This window comes from Xenopus laevis, chromosome 5S (assembly GCF_017654675.1).
Source record: "Xenopus laevis strain J_2021 chromosome 5S, Xenopus_laevis_v10.1, whole genome shotgun sequence".
Classification (NCBI taxonomy): domain Eukaryota; kingdom Metazoa; phylum Chordata; class Amphibia; order Anura; family Pipidae; genus Xenopus; species Xenopus laevis.
This window is the reverse complement of record NC_054380.1, coordinates 41,092,872-41,114,399: the sequence shown is the minus strand read 5'-3', so window position 1 is coordinate 41,114,399 and position 21,528 is coordinate 41,092,872. Positions and strand designations below refer to the sequence as shown.

The 21,528-nt window shown below is 37.0% G+C and overlaps 1 protein-coding gene across 2 annotated transcripts; it reads left to right on the top strand.

The window, feature by feature from the left end:
• The first annotated feature begins 574 nt into the window (after positions 1–574).
• sult6b1.5.S (sulfotransferase family 6B member 1 gene 5 S homeolog) lies at positions 575–12,847 on the top strand. 2 transcript variants are annotated; one of them, XM_018265225.2, is made up of 7 exons: positions 575–810; positions 3,464–3,573; positions 6,560–6,649; positions 7,670–7,796; positions 8,565–8,659; positions 10,275–10,431; positions 12,648–12,847. In XM_018265225.2, the coding sequence occupies exons 1-7, from the start codon at positions 612–614 to the stop codon at positions 12,773–12,775; spliced, it is 906 nt and encodes a 301-aa protein (XP_018120714.1). In that variant the 5' UTR covers positions 575–611; the 3' UTR covers positions 12,776–12,847. The 2 variants fall into 2 exon arrangements, with proteins under 2 accessions (XP_018120714.1, XP_041420371.1); XM_041564437.1 differs by lacking the exon at positions 575–810 and adding an exon at positions 2,184–2,320.
• Positions 12,848–21,528: the final 8,681 nt, after the last annotated feature.

The following is a 21,528-nucleotide window of genomic DNA, read 5'->3' as shown; positions in this document are numbered from 1 at the left end:
GGGGATTTAAAATTCGAATGTGTGAATTTTTAAACTCGATAATTCGAATTCGAATTGACTATTCGACCCATGATAAATCTGACCCTTTATGTTGAGGAGTTTAAGAACTCACTTGTGGTTTTAATAACTGGAGGCTTGAGCATTAACAAATCAGCTGATGATCAGATAATCAATAATGAAATGCAACATATTATGGCATATGATAGTATAGGAAGTATTTGGCAAAATTATACTTTTCTAAATCAAAATTGTTGTTTTCATATTTGACCATTTATTAAAAGGTCGGTTAAATACACGCAATGTACTACATATAATTCAAAATTGTACAGAAACATCACTTTGCTTTGTTCTATAAAGCTTTGGAGACTTTTGACCTTTCATATAAATTCTTCTAAGTGTTAAGGTTAATTATTCTTTCAGGATATGAATGAAGGAAAGCTGTTGTTGCTCTATGCTCCCGCAGTGTGCAAGGACTCTGTGTACTGTTTCAGACAGAAGGATGGGCTGGATCACAAGTTCCACCTCCCTCCCTACATTACAGATAAACTTCTTCAAAAAGGCAGACAGAGCACATTTTCTATAGTATAGTAGCACTGGATCAGTGGAAGAAAATGGCTAACAGGGAGAAATTTGTCGAAGAAGTAAATAAAATGTTGGAAGCCGTAAAGGATTTATCGCCTGACAAAATGTTGTTCAGATACAATGGTGTCTTATATCCCACTGTATTGTGTAAACAAGAGATGTTTGAAGCACTAAACACTTTTGAGACAAGAGAAGAAGACATTCTCATGGCAGCTTATCCCAAATGTGGTAAGTTCCTTAAATACTATTTGACTTTGAATTGTAACAATACAAGTTTTCCTGTTCTCTCTGTTTAGTTTTAAGGGGTGAATTATGGACACAACAACATCAGCAAAAATAATAATTACAAGTAAACCCACTGATGCTGCAATGAGGTATACAAATCACTATAATATAAAAAGTATATTTTTAAAGTGTTTCCAGATATTGACAGGTTTTTATAGGTGTCTAGGAATGCAATCGACTTGGTCTCCCAATGAAGTGCTACAGGCTGATCAGCTGGGTGTGATTAGCTTCAGGTGGCTAATCAGTAGTCCTTAAAGGGAACCTGTCATCGGAAAACATGTTTTTTTCAAAACACATCAGTTAATAGTGCTACTCCAGCAGAATTCTGCACTGAAATCCATTTCTCAAAATGCCCTGAATCTGCTCAGAGGGGTAAGTAAAGAGTTAGGGGCATTTGGCCGGGGTAGCAGCTAGGCTGGGGGGGAGCAGGTAGGGGGGTCTAGGGTAGAGGGGTAGGGTTTTTTAATAGAAAGGGTTTGGTTCTTATTTAAAGGGATACTGTCATGGGGAAAAAAAAAATGAAATGAATCAGTTAATAGTGCTGCTCCAGCAGAATTCTGCACTGAAATCCATTTCTCAAAAGAGCAAACAGATCTTTTTATATTCAATTTTGAAATTTGAAATGGGGCTAGACATTTTGTTAATTTCCCAGCTGTCCCTGGTCATGTGACTTGTGCCTGCACTTTAGGAGAGAAATGCTTTCTGGCAGGCTGCTGTTTTTCCTTCTCAATGTAACTGAATGTGTCTCAGTGAGACATGGGTTTTTACTATTGAGTGTTGTTCTTAGATCTACCAGGCAGCTGTTATCTTGTGTTAGGGAGCTGCTATCTGGTTACCTTCCCATTGTTCTTTTATTTGGCTGCTGGGGGGGGAAAGGGAGGGGGTGATATCACTCCAACTTGCAGTACAGCAGTAAAGAGTGATTGAAGTTTATCAGAGCACAAGTCACATGACTTGGGGCAGCTGGGAAATTGACAACATGTCTAGCCCCATGTCAGATTTCAAAAAAATCTGTTTGCTCTTTTGAGAAATGGATTTCAGTGCAGAATTCTGCTGGAGCAGCACTATTAACTGATTCATTTCATTTTTTTTTTCCCCATGACAGTATCCCTTTAAATAAGAACCAAACCCTTTCTATTAAAAAACCCTACCCCTCTACCCTAGACCCCCCTACCTGCTCCCCCCCAGCCTAGCTGCTACCCCGGCCAAATGCCCCTAACTCTTTACTTACCCCTCTGTGCAGATTCAGGGCATTGGAGTTCATGGACGCCATATTCCTCTCTTCGGTCTTCTTCCGGCGCTTCGGCAATTTCCGTGACGTTCGTTGTATGTGCAGTGTTGCGAAACTGAAGATTGCTCCAACTGAGCATGCGCCTTTACACCGATTTATTCCTGAATATTACCGAAGAAAATGGCGCCTGTGAACTCCGATGCCCTGAATATGCACCGAGGGGTAAGTGAAGAGTTAGGGGCATTTACCAAAGGTACCACCTGGGCTGGGGGGGGGAGCAGGGAGGTGGGTCTATGTAGGGTAGGGGTTTTTATTAGCAAGGGTTTGGTGCTCCTTTAAGGGCTCTTACAAATCTGAAAAATAGGCAGCATCTCCTTTTTACCAATTTTATTTATGACTATTAAACCTAGTAGCCAAAAAACAGGGTGTTGTAAAGCTAGAAACTACTTCCCACAAACTTGATTCCTGTGTTAATATAGTGCTATGACTTCAGAGATTTTTTAGATTAAGAAAAGCAAACTCTGCCCCTCTATAAAAAAACGTGTTTTGAAATTATCGAAAATGATTTAGAGATGACCAGACCAGATAGGGGATGACTTTGATGTACCTACACCAAAAAAAGTTGTTTTTATTCTGGAAAGAGAGTTTATTTATAATATTATTGGTAAGGGTACGTGTACATAATGAATAAATTATGCTCTTTTCAAGTTGTACTATGGGTTTTGCTGTAGAACTCACATCAAGACAGATATCAGCTACCTAATCATTAATTTTATCTGCTCCGCTCTGTATTATTAGTGAGCTCAAAGTTCATCAGCTGAGCAGCGAGAGCCTTAGATTCGTGTGCAATGGGTGTGAAGCCATATATATATACTCAAACAACATTTCATGTTGGCTTAGGGATTTACCTATGTGTGTGGTGGTGTATAGTGGTTCTAGTCAGTACTAGAATTGCAGTAAAGGAAGATAGAGTGTATCATTTGTAAGTAGTTATAAGGAGGATATGGAATTCTATGTTTTCAGTAATGTTTCTTAAAGTTTGAAGACTAAAATTATATTTCTGCAAAAAGGCCAGTACTCTCATCACATTTCTAGATTTAGTCCCCAAAGCTTATAAATGAATGACTATTAGTTATGAGCACATAATATACAGGCACAACAAAAAATATATTTATATAAAAACAAAATAATCAAATGCCATCTTTCGACTGTATGACCCCTACTCATATATGGTAAATTCAGTATTAAAGTGATATATTTCAGTATATTTTACTGCATCATGTTACTACTGATTTGCATGTATATTAATTGCTTTGATTTGAATACTTTTATGATCACTGATTAATGTTCTTCTGCTTTTCAAAGGAACCAACTGGACTCTTCATCTCCTACAGGACATAGTCTATGCAGTGCACAAGAAGGATCCAGCTGCAGTTATACCGATGTTAGAATTTTGTGGAGAAAACAAATTTGAGGTATGTACTTCTCTGTCGCATCCACAGCCAATAGGTACAATGTGGTCAATAGTCGTGCCAATGTGTTATATCAATTTAATAGAATGGGACGAGATCTGCCAACTTTCTGCTGAGAAAGTTATCTAATATGTTCATTATTGTTTTAAGATCTCCAGATTTCTCAATGCTTCCACCTTGTAATGACTGTGTACCTGCTTTATAGGTTCATTGTGCTAAAAAAAAGGTTATTATCAGATTAGACCTTTCACTATGCAGTGTTAATATGCATTGGTTATAATTCTAGGAAAAAAAACTCAATAAAACTTTTAAGCTATAAAAAAAAAATACTACATAATTCCTAAAGCTTGTGGTAAATATGTATGACACCTAGGGGCAGATTTACTAAGCTCAAGTGAATAATTCAAATGCAAAAATATTCGAATTTCGAAGTATTTTTTTGGGTACTTCGACCATCGAATGGGTCAAATTCGATTGAATTAGAACGATTCAAAGTAAAAATCGTTCGACTACTCGACCATTCGATAATCTAAGTACTGTCTCTTTAAAAAAATACTTCGACTTCATACTTCGCCACTTTAAACCTACCGAGGTGCAATGTTAGCCTATGGGGACCTTCCCCAGCACTTTTCAAAGTAATTTAGGTCGAATAAAAATCCTTCAATAGATCACTTAAAATCGCTCAAATCGTTCGATTTTTATTCGATCATTCAATCAAAGCTTTTGCATAAAATCCTTCCTTCGAGGGTCAAATTCGAGGGTTTTTTAACCCTCAAAATTAGACCTTTGATAAATCTGCCCCCTACACTAATAAATATATATTTCCAGTTTAGTAAACTGTTTTGTACAGGAATGCCTGGGTAAATGCTGTTCAGGGCCAGAAAAGTACTAAACCAGGTTTATTACTGATCTATTCCGATTAAAATCACTATACTCATAAACAAGGACAGATGCTGAGAGTGGGATGGTGGAGAGTAGCAATGATTTCCAGAATGGTACAGAAGTTTTAACAGATTATATTTTTATATTCATGAGACTAAAGGAAACCTAAACCCCCAGAATGAATACTTAACCAGCAGTTTATATCTTATTAGGTAATCTATTAAAGAATCTTACTAAACTGGAATATATGTATCATTAAATATTGCCCTTTTACATCTTTTGCCTTGAACCATCATTTTGTGATATTCTCTGTGTTGCCTCAGATCATAATGAAGCTCCAACTCTAACAGGAAGAAGTGTGGGAGTAAAAGACACAACTTTGTGCATGAATTGTCTCATGTAACCTAACATCTATGTGTGCCCTTGGTTTGTTTGTGTGCACCATGAATCGTAGGATCCAGGGGACATCCCTTAAAAATTCCAATTTTCTATTTAGGAATAGCCAATGGCAAATACTACTAAAAAGTACATGATTAAAGTATATTATCGTGAAAATGGTTTATTTAGATGAAGCAGGGTTTTACATATGAGCTGTTTTATGCAATATCTTTTTTATAGAGTCCTAAATTGTTCAAGGGTATAGTTTTCCTTTAAGCTATTTTCCAACTTCCAACTGAATTAAAAACCTCAGACCAGCTCTTCTCATGGGGATTTGAGGTTCAAATACATTGAAAGTGAAGACATATAGGTTTAATCAAATTGATAGAATTGATAAGCTAATTTTATTGAAGCGACCAACTTTCCATTTAAAATTAAATGGTTGGGATTCTTAAACTGTTATCCCTTGTGATTGTTTTATGCAATATATTTTTTATAGAGTCCTAAATTGTTCAAGGGTATAGTTTTCCTTTAAGCTATTTTCCAACTTCCAACTGAATTAAAAACCTCAGACCAGCTCTTCTCATGGGGATTTGAGGTTCAAATACATTGAAAGTGAAGACATATAAGTTTAATCAAATTGATTGAATTGATAAGCTAATTTTATTGAAGCGACCAACTTTCCATTTAAAATTAAATGGTTGGGATTCTTAAACTGTTATCCCCATTTGATCTTTGATAAATCTTCCCCATGGGTCTGTTTAGCGATAAGATTTATGATTTTTGAAGAATTATTGGAAAATGTCTTTCTGACTTAGGATATATGCTATGTAACCCTCTCTAACTTGCAAAACCAGGAGGCAAGCCTGCCAATTCATATGGATATACTAATATGGCTTTTAAGTAGATCTCGCAAAAGAATCCATGGTTAAAATTAATATTCTCTTTCTAGTCACACTCAAAGTAATGCAAAACCAGCACAAACAATAGCTCAGAAGAGCATACTATGGAATCCAACACTGCATATATAAGGAGCCTATATTAAAGGAATTGTTCAGTGTAAAAATAAAAACTGGGTAAATAGATAGGCTGTGCAAAATAAAAAATGTTTCTAATATAGTTAGTTAGCCAAAAATGTAATGTATAAAGGCTGGGGTGATTTGATGTATAACAAGTCAGTCAGGAACCCTACTTCCTGCTTTTCAGCTCTCTTGGTTTACACTGACTGGTTACCCTGGCTACAAGGCAGTAACCAATCAGAGACTTGAAGGGTGGCCACATGGGTCATATCTGTTGCTTTTGAATCTGAGCTGAATGCTGAGGATCAATTACAAACTCACTGAACAGAAATGTCCCAAGTGGCCCCCCTTCAAGTCACTGACTAACTCAGAGTTATAGAGCTGAAAAGCAGGAAGTTGGATTCTGGCTGTTTTATTAGACATCTGTTCACTCCAGTCTTTATACATTACATTTTTGGCTAACTAACTATATTAGAAACATTTTTTATTTTGCACAGCCTGTCTATTTACCCAGTTTTTATTTTCACACTGAACTATTCCTTTAAGAGCAGCTCCAGATTTGAGTGCAGTAGAGCAAGCAACACCTTCATCAAATACAACACTATGAATGCAAATATTAATCAATTCCAGCGGCAGTACAGTATAATTAGTAGACAATATCACTGAAAACAATGTTGTTCTCCACCTTATGCTTTTTATTTTAATTTCAGAAACTCAAAGAAGAGGCTTCACCAAGAGTTTTGGGAACACATTTAAGTTATGATGGCATTCCAAAAAGCTTCTTTAATAAGCCATTGAAGGTAAGGTTTTTTTGTAGTCTTATCCAACTGCTGGATGCAGCCAGTGGACTGCCAGTTGAATAGCACTGATCTAGGCAAAGAGAGCACAGACCAATGATGTAACAGAGCTTATTGTCACATGTGCTGGACCATATCAGCTTGAGCTGATCCTTTGGCCAATAATTTGATCATAGCAGACACCAACGCAGGCTGTCGGAAGAGGACCAATCAACAAGTCAATGTGGCCTCACCCCAAAAATTCTGTTGCCCCAAGGCAAAATGATTAGATCAGCTGAATATGGTGCAGCACATACAGTCATATGAAACAGTTTGGGAACCCCTCTCAGCCTGCATAATAATTTATTCCACTTTCAACAAAAAGCATAACAGTGGTATGTCTTTCATTTCCCAGGAACATCTGAGTACTGGGGTGTTTTCTGAACAAAGATTTTTAGTGAAGCAGTATTCAGTTGTATGAAATTAAATCAAATGTGAAAAACTGGCTGTGCAAAAATTTGGGTACCCTTGTAATTTTGCTAATTTGAATGCATGCAACTGCTCAATACTGATTACTGACAACACCAAATTAGTTGGATTAACTTGTTGAGCCTTGAACTTTATAGGCAGGTGTGTCCAATCAGGTTGTGCTTCTGTTTGACTCTCCTCTGAAAAGTGACCGCATGGTAACATGGAGCAGGATTCAAAGAAACTAGTTGCGATACTCATTGGATTATTGCATTTTAATGTACCTGCTGGCTATGGAGGGTTTTTGGCAGTTTTTACATTATTAATACATTACATTAGATTATTAATACAATCCTGATGCTTCTGGACTACAGCTTCCAGCATCCCAGGTCCCATTAATAATATGAAAATGTGCTGGGTTTGTAGTCCAGCAATAATTTAGTAAAGTATTGTTGAGCAACAGTATTTAGAACCATTGCTTTAAAACATATTATAAGAATGTGTAAAAAGTTAAAATGTTGCAAGGTTGGGGAGAAAACCTGTGCTAACAAAATATGTTGATTCTTTTTTCTACAGATGTTAGTTGTATTTCGGAATCCAAAAGACACAGCATTATCCTACTACCATTTCTATAACAACAATCCAACTTTACCGAAGTACAGTTGCTGGGACACATTTTTTGAAGATTTCATGGCAGGAAATGGTACAGTATTACTTAAGGCAACAGTTTCTCCAGCTAAATTACATTCTGAATTTATTTCCTTAAAAATGCTGTTCTCATTAATGGGTGGTTAAATTATGGAACTTGTACCAAGAAGATGTGAAGCTTAAAGAATGCAATAAAGCCAAAAAGAGAACTTGTAGGAGCAGACTAGGAAAGGACACCTTATTGTGCAATATATAAAACACTCACATACATGAACTGCACCATAAGAAGACAAAATGGAAAATCATACTAACTGATGACCCCTATGGGGTCTCTGGTCAGGCCAGAACTCACAAGACCCACAATTTTTTAACCTGAAGATCCATGCCACACACGTGTGTAGTTAAATTATATAATCACATCAGATAATAAAGATTCAGATGAGTATAAGTGTAAAGAGCTGCTATGATGTATAATGTTAGTTACATTACAAATGATTTGTCCCAGATGACCTTGAAATATTTTAATTTCTAGCACTAATGCAATTGACATAGAGAACTACACGATTTGCTGCCATTTTATAGTTAAGGCCAGTACACCTGTTGAGTGCCAAATTTCTATTATAAATTAAAGTGGAGATTAGGGGCATCCTTGTAGGGTACCCCTTGTGATTTAAAAGGCTTTAAAAGCCTGGCTAGTGGTTAGAGATGTTCAACAACAGTTTTTTTTTAAATAACCCATGTAAAATCTGTGTAGTTCCCAATAATAAAATAATGATATCAGGCTTTCAGTGACTTCAGTACATTCTGGATTTTTCCATTTCAGTTTGCTGGGGATCATATTTTGATCATGTTCTGGCATGGAACAAACACATTGATAATGAAAATATTATGATAGTAACATTCGAAGAGTTGAAAAAGGTAGGTATAATGCCTTTGTTTTAATTCTGCTTGTGCTGGGTTTGCCTCAGTAAATCTTAGTGCTATGCAATTGGCTACTCTTCAAAGTGTGAGTCATGTTTTCTGAGTGCCGGCTCTTGCTCAGAAAGTACACTTATGAAAGAAAATACTTGGGCAGCAGAGCTTATTTATGACTACATTTCACTCTGCTGCAGGCTTTGTTGGGTTCTTCAAGAGCTATTGCAGTTATGTAAGTAACATTTACAGAACATAAGAAGCTATTTGATGCTCATGCATAGTTCAGAAGCCTGCTACCCCACCACACTATACCAAGCAAAAGGGTTGCTATCTTTGCTGGGTTAAATCCAAACAAAAGGGACATACATAATGATCCATGACACATGCTGCTGACATCATCATGCATGCTGCCGTCATCACATCACTACTGTGCAATCACATTGGTTGCATGAGTGATGATGTAAGTGGCACGTGGCAAGCAATAATAATGATAACAAATATACAGATTATGTCTGGGACTTGGTTTGGTATTCGCCTTAATCTTTTGTGAACAATTCGTTTTTTGCCAAATATAATTGATTTGGTGCCTCCCTAGATTTGATACACAACACTTTACAAACTCTGATTATATAATATCATCAAAAAATATTTATTTTAAAGAGACTCACCAAGTACAGTATATGAGGAGGCCCAGGTGCTCCACCCGAGCCTTCAGCTTAAGGGAGAGGACATCACAGTATTGTTTGTAGGGTAGGCACACAAAGAGAAGTACAAGTATGGATTGCAGTCTTACGCGTTTCGTGTTCTCACAAGACTTAATCATAGCCTATGATGACTTAGTATTAAGATTCAAATTATGGAAAGATACATTATCCAGAAAACCTCACGTCCTGAGGATTCCTTTTTCTCTGTAATAATAAAACAGAACCTTGTACTTGATGGTAACTAAGCTGAATGAATCCATATTAGTGGCAAATTAACTCTATTAGGTTTATATAATGTTTAAATTATTCTCAGCAGGCTATGGTGATTCAAATTAAAGTGATACTGACACTAAAAATATTCTTTTCAAAATATTAATCTACATCAAAAGTTACCCATAAGTCATGTTGATCGTTTTTCGCTAATAGTTCTGCTTTTGTCACTAATTGCCACTTGAAGTTCCTAAACATGACTGTATTGCCAACCTGACTTCCCTTCTTAACCAGTCAGTTAGAGTTTCTAATGCTAACGGACTACTGCTGCACAAATATGGCAGCCCCCTCATAGAGGTTTCGGTAGCAAGAAAGGTAATTTAAAAACATCAGGCAAATACTTTTATGGCAAAATTCTAAATAGCATTCAAAGACAATGTTATGATAGATAATAAAAAAAGTTTATTTTCTGATGTCAGTTTTTCTTTAAGATCTCAAATTGGTAAAACGCCAAGTACCAAGCATTCTGGCTAATGGATCTTATCTTATATCTGTACATATATGCACACACAGACACAAACATATTGATGAAAATCACTTTATTGTCTATTCATATGTGACATTCTCCCTGTTAAACCTTTTCTTTCTTTTAATTACATATGATGCATTTGTTTGATTCCTGTTCACACAATATTTTTATACAGGACTTGGAGGTAGCGGTAAGAAATATCTCCAAATTCTTTGGGTTCTCTCTGACTGAAGAGCAAATACGGAGCATTGCGGACAAGGGCACATTCAAGTCCATGAAGGAGAAATCGGAAGAAACTCATGGCGCCATGGGAAAATCAATTTTTAGAAAAGGTGATAATGATCTATATAAAACTAGTCGGGCACTTGTATCATAAACTCTACTCATTACCCTGCACTCCACTCTAAATTTAAGAGAGAACTAGATCTTTCTCTTGCATACATGTCTATACCATTTTCTCTTCAAGTTATATAGTGGAGTAATTTTAATTGTATTAAAATTAGGGATGCACCGAATCCAGGATTCGGTTCGGGATTCGGACAGAAATCTGCCTTTTTTTAGCAGGATTCGGATTTGGTCAGATCCTTCTACCCTGGCTGAACCGAATCCAAATCCTAATTTGCATATGCAAATAAGGGTGGGGAGGAAAATTGGGTAACTTTTTGTCACAAAACAAGGAAGTAAAAAATGTTTTCCCCTTCCCACCTGTAATTTAGATTCGATATTTGGTTCGGTATTCGTCCGAATCTTTTGCAAAGGATTCGGGGGTTCAGTCGAATCCAAAATAGTGGATTTGGTGCATCCCTAATTAAAATATAATTTCAAAGCTTTTAATGTAAACTAAAACTGAGAAATTGGTTCCCATGCTGTTTAGGGTTGATCACCCTATTCCACTGAGTACTGTGACATTTCTGCCTACACTAGAAAATAGCTCAAACAAAAGCTGAAGCTAAAAAGCTAAAATTGAGCATTTTGACAAAAATGTAAAGAAACACTGTTCTAAGAGAAGTAAAGTTGCAAAAAAAAAAAAAGAAGTTTTGTCACTTGTGCAAAATGGCCAAAATTACCTTCTCATTTAACAAAACATTATAATCATTATAATAATATCCCGGTACATTTTCACATTAAACAAATAAAATCAATACGACAGCAAATATTATGCAGATGAAGAAAATAGGTTACATTCGACTCAATGGTATGTCATTATCAAATAGGTATACCATATAAGAATACTTACAAGAACTAACAAAAATTAACTAAGCCAGTGGATGCAAATGTAATGAAAGAAAGAAAAAGCCCATTAATAATTTGGAATGCCGGATAGATCTTCTTACAATTGAAGAAACCGCATTATTTGATCACCAGTATTAGTTACATATTTCAAAATAAGGAGACCAAATGAGCCTAAAAGAATCTTTGGAATTATTTCCTTGAGATTTAATTATTAAGGCTTCTTGCCAGTTAAGCTGATTCATATAAGAAATGGTGTCCAATAGTAAGGGGGGTTCCTTTTGTAGCCAGAAATTAAGTAAAGCTTTCCTGGAAGCAGCTAGAAAATAAGTAGTCGGTACATTTTCTTGGTCACTTAACAATGGAGCTGTTAGCCTTTCTAGACAATGTGCCTCTCAGAGTGATTGTTTATTGTATAATCTCAAGAGTCCCCTTGTGTCCTCTGGAGAGATCTACAGGTACATGTGGCATCAGAGAGGTGTCATATCTCCCCTTAAGTGTCTCTTAAACACATTAAACAATCAAAGCCTGGCCAGCCCTCTAAGTAATCACTGGACATATTAAACAAAAGTTGACCCAACATAGGACCCTGTTAAGTTTAAACTTAGATATAGTATCTGTGAGAACTACTCTTTGCACATGAGCATTCAGACAGTTTAACATCCAATACAACCAGTATTATGTGGCACAGTATCAAAAGCCTTGGCAAAATCTAAGTAACTACATCTATTTTGACATATTAAAACTATGCATATTAACAATTATAATGTCATCCTCCAGGACATATTCTAGAATTTGATCTTGAAACAAACCATTAAATAACCTACAGATGTCAAACATATAGGCTTTATAAAGGTCAGGCTGAGACACAGCCCCTTTTTAAATACTGGAATCAGCTTTTCTTCAGTCAATTTGTTGCTTACTAGATAAGAGGGAATCTGATAAAAGCAGAAATAGTGGACTGACTAAATAAACTAAGCTCACTAAGGGTCAGGACACCCAGGCAGATTCAGGGAGATTAGTTGCCCGGTGCCTCATGAGGCAACTTCTGGAGACTTCGGAAAACGAAATGGTCCGAGTGCCATCCGCTGGCGATTTACATTTTAGCTGGCGGGGAGGCAGTTCGGGGAGATAAGTCGCCCCGAAGAAGAGGAGATTTGTTGCCGGGCGACTAATCTCCCTGAATCTGCCTGTGTTCCCTGACCCTAAGGGTGTATTCCATCATGAGCCACAGGCTTGTTTGCATTCATTTTGTTTAAATGATTGAGTATGGTGTCCTGTGTCTTCCACTGACCATTTGTTTCTTTTTATTCTTAAGGTGAAGTGGGAGACTGGAGAAATATATTCACAGAAGCTCAAAACCAAGAAATGGATGCAAAATTTGAAGCGTGTTTAGCTGGAACGAAACTAGGAGAAATGTTGCAGTACAATGTATACTGCAAATGATGAACAGTTTAATACACATTTACAAAAGTAATAAAATCAGTGAATTACTAATTAAAAGGCGCTTACATATAAGCAAAAATTGTTATCTTTTTACTTGTAGGGGTTTGTTTATTTAAGTCCGAATGCCAAAACCCCAAAAAAGTGTTTTTTTACTATAAAATTCATTTTTTTGGGGGATTCCCAAAAAAATGCCAGATTCCAAAAATCTGGCATCTCAGACCTGCAAAGGTTGCATATAAGTTAATGGGAGAAGTCCCAAAGGTACAGTATCTTGATCTGTGCTAGGTTTTGTGCAATAATCCGAGGATTTCATGGTTTTCAGGCAAAAATCAGAAAAATGTATGCGAAATAATCAGGAAAATGTATTGATGAATGAGGGGAAAAACCCATGCGGATTTGGTCGGAATATTTTTCAGAAATTAATGAGATAAATTCGGAAATGGTCTGCCACATGTTCTTGCCCAAGTTTTAAAAGGTTTTTACTCAAACTCCCAAATTAACAGCACACCTCTAAAAATAGAAATGTCTCATCTTCTCTCTAAATATTTGCTTTTGCTAAATCACATTCTTTCTTGAGGAATGACAGACATCATCCTAGTTCTACTGTTACCTAGTAACTGAAAGGTTTGTTCACAGGAAAACCTCCATGAAATAATACAAAATATCCATCTTTTTTTTCTGGGACAAATTGGGCATTGTATTTGCCTGCAAATTTGTAATTACCTGTCATTGTAATTACCCGCCCCTAGTCTCCAATTTCATGTTGTCCTCTCCCCTCCATCCCTTCCAGCTACATTGTCGCCCAGACTCATCAATTTTTTGTTCAAATGGCCTTAATCAGCATCCATAATGTCCCTTAAAAGGAATAGTTCAGTGTAAAAATAAAAACTTGTTAAATAGATAGGCTGTGCAAAATAAAAAATGTTTCTAATATAGTTAGTCTATAAAGGCTGAAGTGACTGTATGTCTAACATAATAGCCACAACACTACTTCTTGCTTTGCAGATGTCTTGGTTTTCACTGACTGGTTACCAGGCAGTAACCAATCAGTGACAAGAGAGGGGGGCACATGGGTCATAACTGTTGCTTTTGAATCTGGGCTGCATGCTGAGAATCAATTGCAAACTCACTGAACAGTGCTGTCCCATGTGGCCCCCCTTCAAGTCACTGACTAACTCAGAGTTAAGAGCTGAAAAGCAGGAAGTAGTGTTCTGGCTATTAGGTTAGGCATCCTGTCACTCCAAAGTTTATACATTACATTTTTGGCTAACTAAATTAGAAACATTTTTTATTTTGCACGGCCTATCTATTTACCCAGTTTTTAGTTTAACACTGAACTGTTCCTTTAATGCTGTTGAAGCTCTTCATCTGTCAGCATTAATGCCATGTGTCACTGTATGTAGTACATCTTAGAGTGGTCCTGATGAGTTTCCCTGCCTCCTGCTCTGTTCTGTCTTCCCTATGCTCCCTGTGTGTGCCATACTTTGCCTGATATATGCTCCCAGTATGTGCCATACTCTGTCTGCCCCATGCTACATGTGTGTGCCATACTCTGCCTACCCCATGCTCCCTGGTGTGCCATACTCTGTCTGCCCTATGCTCACTATGTGTGCCATACTCTGCTCATCCGATACTCCCTGGGTGTGCCATACTATGCATGCCCTATTCTGCTTGGGCATGCCATAATCTGCTAGTGTGTGCCATCTTCTATCTTGCCTATGCTCCCTGTATGTGCCCTGCTCTGCCTGTGGAACATAAGCCTGGTATTTGTTCCGGGGGTTTGTTAGCATTTGGAAATTGTTGTTAGGGCCCCCTAAGGTGTTTAAACACATTCTGGGGGTGCTGTGTTATCCACACATCCATTACATATGAATTTTGTAGACCACAGTGACAGAATGTTGAAAATAACCCTTTTTTGTTAACCTGGCAGATATAATTTGTACCTTTTTAATATAAGTTTGGCTTTACATATGTTTTGTACGTTTTTTATATATGCGGATAACTAGATTGTCGACAAATTAGCAAATAGAGCAAAGTGATGTTTCCCTTTAATGTTTTCAATAGATCCAGTAAAATACAATGTTTTGTTCAAACCTCAAGGAATGGAAACAAGTTGTTGCTACTGGAGCTGCTATCTGCTCCATCTGAGGTGTCTTCCTCAGATTGGTTGATTACGTTGGCAGGTTCCTTAGACTGGTCCTGGATAACAGAGAAAATAGGATAGCTTGCAACATTTATTTAAAAAAATCATTGTTTTTATTTGCTTTAAATGTTTTCTTTTCTGCTAACCTGCCACATGTCATAAACAGGTTTCTTCTCCAGGTGCTGGTAGAGGAAATAAAAGGTGTTATAAGATTCAATTAACTGCTCAACCAACCTTTTCTAAATTCGCCATGCATGTCTCTTCCGGGTTTCAAGCACCGATGCGAATGACGTCATTGCGCATTGGCAAAAAATTCAAATATTTAAATGGCCAAACGTCCAATTGCTCATTGCCCAATGTAAGGTATATTCTTATAGTTCCTGGGTACGATTAATTAGGGGCAGATTTATCAAGGGTCGAAGTGAATTCGAGGGAATTTTCGAAGTTAAAAAATTTGAATTTACTTTGATTCGAAGTAAAAATCGTTCCAATATTCGACCATTCGATAATTGAAGTAATGTCTCTTTAAAAAAAACTTCGACTTCAATACTTCGCCAAATTAAACCTGCCGAATTGCTATGTTAGCCTATGGGGACCTTCTACAAACTTTTTCCAAGTCTTTATAAATCAAATAAAAATCCTTTGATCGATCGCTGAAATCATTCGAATTGTTCGATTTATTCGATCGTAGGATTGCCAAATTCGTTGAAAAAACTTCGAATTCGATATTCGAAGTTTTTTAATTCGATGGTCGAATTTCGAAGTTTTTTGTACTTCGAAATTCGACCCTTGATAAATCTGCCCCTTAGTGTTCTGTCCAGTTCCTGAACCTGCCTAGGCCTTGTCTTCCTCCCCTCCCGACTCTTGCCAGTTAAACTCAGTTGTTGGGGCAGAAATCTTTCATGGCAGTGTTGATTTTTAATAACTGATCAGGAAAATAACCAGAACAATGTTGCATTCATTTTAATGCAATGAAAGTCTATAGGTAACTTCACATATCAGTAAACTTTCTTTACTCATAATATGTTTCCCTCTTATTATATGAATCTTTGTAGATTTTTCTACAGGTTGCTCCTGAATAATTGAGAACAATGTTTGGTCATATTATCTAAAGACATCGGTTAAGGTAATGGAATATATACATTAATTATATTATATACGATTTTAGTATCATGTAAATGTTTCCCTCTTATGAAATCAATAGATTCATTAAAATAAATTTTATCCAAGTCCCAATAAATAGCAGCAGATTTTAGCTACCTTATTGACCACCTCTTCTTTTTAGATCTCCTTCTGGGTGATCTCTTCTTTAGGTTCCACCTGATTAATTAAAAAATAAAGGTAACAAAGTAGTGTGAAAATAGGTGTCTAAATAATCTTATAAAGACATTATTTTAAAAATACTTCAAATAAATTCAAACCGCAACTGCAATTGTGCATGTTTTTTTTGCACATTGGGTTCTATATTCTGCTCTTGTTTCTCCAGGTTAAGAGAGAAAGACATTATATGATTTGAATTTTATTCTGAATATATCTTGTATGATTCAACGGCAATTTATTTCTCAGCTACAAGCTAAAATATGATGTTACAGTTTGGGGGTCCTATAATTTACAGTTATGTTAGTCCTTTTTTTTTTTTTTACATTTACTTGTCAAGGGACATTGCCTGTTTAAGAAAGCAAAGCTCATATATGTAGAACAGATGGCAACAAAACTCTGTCATGGCTACATCCAGTTGTAATTGAAAATCATAATAGAGTCATGAATTTTGCTTCAGTTAATTGTTATGTCAATTAAAAAAACATGAAAAATAAATCTGGCCCTGGGTGGAAAAGTCAAAAAAAGTAGGTCAAAGTGTGCAATAAGTATGCAGTGTGGGTGATAAATATGCAAATGTGTTACCTGGGGCAGGCAAGGTAACTTTTGTAGAAATATAATGTGCAAATCTGCTGCCCAAACCAAGTGAGTCAGGAGAAAGTAGACACATTGCAAAGTATTGCCAGATTCTATTGCTGAGTCATGTTCTCTGTGCATGCCTGCAAGCAAAGCTCATGACATTCCATACAAGAAAAGGAACACAGTTAATGGGTTCTTCTCACGCATGGCTGTGACAGCAGAAAGGGAAGCTGATAACATTTATTTACCTTTCTTTGAAATAAAACGTCTTTTAGGGTTAATAGTAATAGAATTCTGCAATCACACAGAAACTAACAGCAATCCTGCTGCTTTCACACAATTCTCTGTGAAACAACAAAGGGAGTGGGGTTATTTTGTAGCTCTAGAAGACCAAAGGGGGGACCTCCCTGCTGATTGTACATCATATAGGGGCAGATTTATCAAAGGTCGAGGTGAATTTCAAGCTATTTTTTGTGTACTTTGACTAGGGAATAGTCCAAATTCGACTTGAATTTGAAAAAAATTAGAAAATTCGAATATCAAAATTTATCATGTACTGTCTCTTTAAAAATTCAACTTCGACCATTCGCCATCTAAAACCAGCCGAATTGCTGTTTTAGCCTATGGGGGACCTCCTAGAACCTAATTGGAGTCAATTGGTGGACTTTGAAAAATCAATGTTTTTATTTGGGAAAAACGTTGAATCGAATGCACTATTAATTTGATGGGTTGGTGAGCAACATGTTGCTCGCGAGGTACTGGTTGGGGACCACTGATCTAGGTTATTGCACTTTGTGGCCTCCTAGCACCTACTGAAATCATCTTGCATTGGCCTGAGGAAATAAAAAACCTAGTAGAGTAGAGTCACTGATTCAGCCCTTCAGTAGCACTGACCCTCTGTGCAATTCCATTTCTTTATAAACTGTAAAAGAGTTAAGCACTAAACAAGATTTGCTCCCCGCGGGAAACTGTGGGTGCTCATCCCTCCACCACTAATCATGATAATAAACGGGAATAAAAAAGTATTCTTTATTATAAACTCCTTGATGAAAAAGTAGCTCAAAAGATGAAAAGGCGGCACTCCGGTTAGAAAAAAAAAAAGGTGTTTTATTCCAACAGGTCACTGACCCACATCACCTGACACATTTCGGGAGTAACTCCCTTAATCACCGCCTTTTCATCTTTTGAGCTACTATAATTCCAGTGGGGACACTGATGGCAGAGCACCCGGATGATTTCAATTAAATAATGGAGCTACACTAACGAACACACAGGGGGTGAGTTTGGAGTGGCCCATTTTCTTCTTTTTGCACTATGTTGGTCTATAGTCCCTGATGAAAAAGTAAGATTGTGCCACAGCTACGTAATAAATTATAGGCAGCTGTTATGGGGAAGTGTAGACCATGCAGGGTTTCAGGTCAGTTGACATTGTTTTGGTTATTCTTTTGCCAAATTGTAGGGAACACTTGAATATGTAACACTTGAATTACTGAGTGGCACTCCCTTTGAAGAAATGTTAACATCACACCTCCAAATGGTTTTTAAATTCAACCTGGCACTACAGTAGTTTCATCTAATACCTTATCAACTATATATTCACATCTGAAGGTGTCTATGGGTTAAAGTGGTGATTTATCTTCTGACACTTTTCCCAATTCAGTTGTTTTCAGATAGTTCTCCAGAAATACGGATTTCTATTCGTTTTATAACGTTGAAGTGTAAAATTTAATTTTTTTTACATTCTTATGTCTTTCTAAAGCAGCCCGGGGGAGGAGGGGGGTGATTGTTCCAAATTGCTTAGATATATTTCTTATCTAAGCTCTGTTGAGCAGAATCCATTAGTTTCATTACAGGCAGCTGGTAGAATTGATACAATAGTTGTTAATATTACACAGATGCAGCTGAAAAATCTAGTAACTAATGTAACAAACTGTAACAGTTCATATACAGCACATTAATTACTGAGCTGAGAGAGAGGGACATAAATCTTCAATTTAGAAAAAAAACAAATAGTACAAAAAATTTAAAAAAGTCTTTATTTATGGTGAACAATCTGAATACAACTAAACTGAATAAGTGTTTGGAAGGTAAACAATCCCTTAAATCAGGGATGTCCAATGTACGTCCCGCGGGCCAATTGTGGCCTGTTTTCAAATGTACACTGTCCCGATCACTTGTTTCTGGTAGGCCATAATTGATGTTTTCCCCTCAACATACCAGAGCTTATGAGTGCGGCTGCTTCATGTAGATTCAGCTTGGAATAGAGAGTTGTCCCCGCCTGGCCTCCGTACATTGGTCCCCATAGCAACTGAACTGCAGCAGAGAGCGTGTGAAAAGAAGAAGCGGCTCACTCTCCTGATAAGCTAAGCAGCAGCCCTTACACACTGTTCGCTGCACTCCCACACGGTCAGTGCATCTGCTTTTGTTCTAATTTCTCATGGAGGCAGTAATTAGCAATAGATCAGTGGGGGCTGTCAAGCAGACTATCTCTGCTCTAAGGCCACTGGTTCGGGTGAACTAAAAGCAAACTACTTCCTTAAAGGGATACTGTCATGGGAAAAAAAATGTTTTCAAAATGCAGTTAATAGTGTTGCTCCTGCAGAATTCTGCACTGAAATCCATTTCTCAAAAGAGCAAACAGATTTCTTTTATATTCAATTTTGAAATCTGACATGGGGCTAGATATATTGTCAATTTCCCAGCTGCCCCAAGTCATATGACTTGTGCTCTGATAAACTTCAATCACTCTTTACGGCTGTACTGCAAGTTGGAGTGATATCACCCCCCCCCAGCAGACAAACAACAGAACAATGGGAAGGTAACCAGATATCAGGTCCCTAACACAAGATAACAGCTGCCTGGTAGATCTAAGAACAACACTCAATAGTAAAAACCCATGTCCCACTGAGACTCCTTCAGTTACATTGAGAAGGAAAAACAGCAGCCTGCCAGAAAGCATTTCTCTCCTAAAGTGCAGGCACAAGTCACATGACTGGGGACAGCTGGGAAATTGACAAAAGGTCTAGCCCCATGTCAGATTTCAAAATTCAATATAAAAAAAATCTGTTTGCTCTTTTGCTAAATGGATTTCAGTGCAGAAGTCTGCTGGAGTAGCACTATTAACTTATGTGTTTTGAAAAAAACATCAATCAATGCAAGTTGTACAGAAATCACATCCTTTTAGTCATGCTAATGCCCATGCACATGCCTAATTGGCAAACAGATCTCAGATTTTTTTGAGCAAAGTGGCAAGCCATTGATCTGTATACGACAGCTATAAAATAAAGTTTGCTGTTAACGAAAAAAAGAACTTGCTTGTGACAAATGCAATAGCTTAAATATGCGCCTTCAGTCAGTTCCCACTTCTGCCCTCACTTGTCTGATCTGGTCCGGTGCAGTCTGAATGGTCGGCCCCCACACATTTTCACCTCACCAAATTTGGCCCTCGTTGCAAAAGGTTTGGACACCCCTGCCTTAAATAGTTAACATGCTTAGTATTGGCATTATTCATAATATGGTTAATTTTTCACATAGTTGAATGTCATAGTGCCTGATTTCAAAACTAGGATAAAATAGATTATTAACTAGTAAAGTCAGAAACAGCTTTTGCAAGTAAATTCAATTCTGAGCCAACAAAATGATCTTTGAATTAAAGTTTTTGTTTATTACAAAGCTTTGCATGTTAAATTTCCATACAAATATCTCTCACAAATATGGTATGCAGTCTGTTCTGGAAACATCAGCGCAACCAATTGCATGACAAATGAGTAAACAGAAAATCCACTACCCATTTTTGGTATTACACTTAAATATAAAATGCCAAGCAAATGTACTACAGAGGAGTGTGCAATAAATCAAAAAAAAAAAAAAAGTTGAAGGCGGTCATAAAAAGTTCATCCTAACAGTTAAAAAGTGACCACATGTACAGTACCCATAGAAAGTGTTAATCCCCCCTGGATGTTTTCAGGGGCAGATTTATGGAAATGTGAGTTTTGAGCTCACCGCAGAAAAACTCTTCTACCACTTTCTATTCATTCATCTCGCTGATAAATACAATTCTAAAAATCCCATAGGAATCCATAGAAAGTAGGCGAGTTTTTCTGTGGTGAGCTCTACACTCACATTTTTGCCCCTTTTTGGAATAACATGGAAATACAGTACAGTGCTATTTAATTATGTCTTTTTTATGATATTAATCAGAAATCGACCCAAGTCAAAGTAAAAACAGTGATTTATACTAATGACACTTTGTTCAAGTCAGTATTTAGGAGATGCACCTTTGGCAACAATTACAGCCTTGAATCTGTGTGGATAGCTATCTATCAACTTTGCACATCTGCAATTTTAACCCCATTCATCTTTGCAAACCTGCTAAAGATCTGTCAGTTGCATTGTGATTGTTAGGGAGCAGCCTTTTATCAAGTCCAGCTAAATATTCTCTATTGGATTGAGGTCTGAACTCTCACTCGATCATTGGATGATGTTATCAGTTTTGTTTGTAAGCCATCTTTGTGTAGTTATGGCTTTATGTTTGGGGTCATGATCTTGTTGAAGAACTGCATTAAGTTTTCCTCCAGGATTTCACTTTATTTTGCTGTATCTATTCTACCCTCACATGACTTCTAAGACCTGTTGCAGAAAAGCATCCATGCAGCATAATGTGGTCACTGCCATGCTTCATGGTGGGGGTGATGTTATGTCTGATGGCCATTAC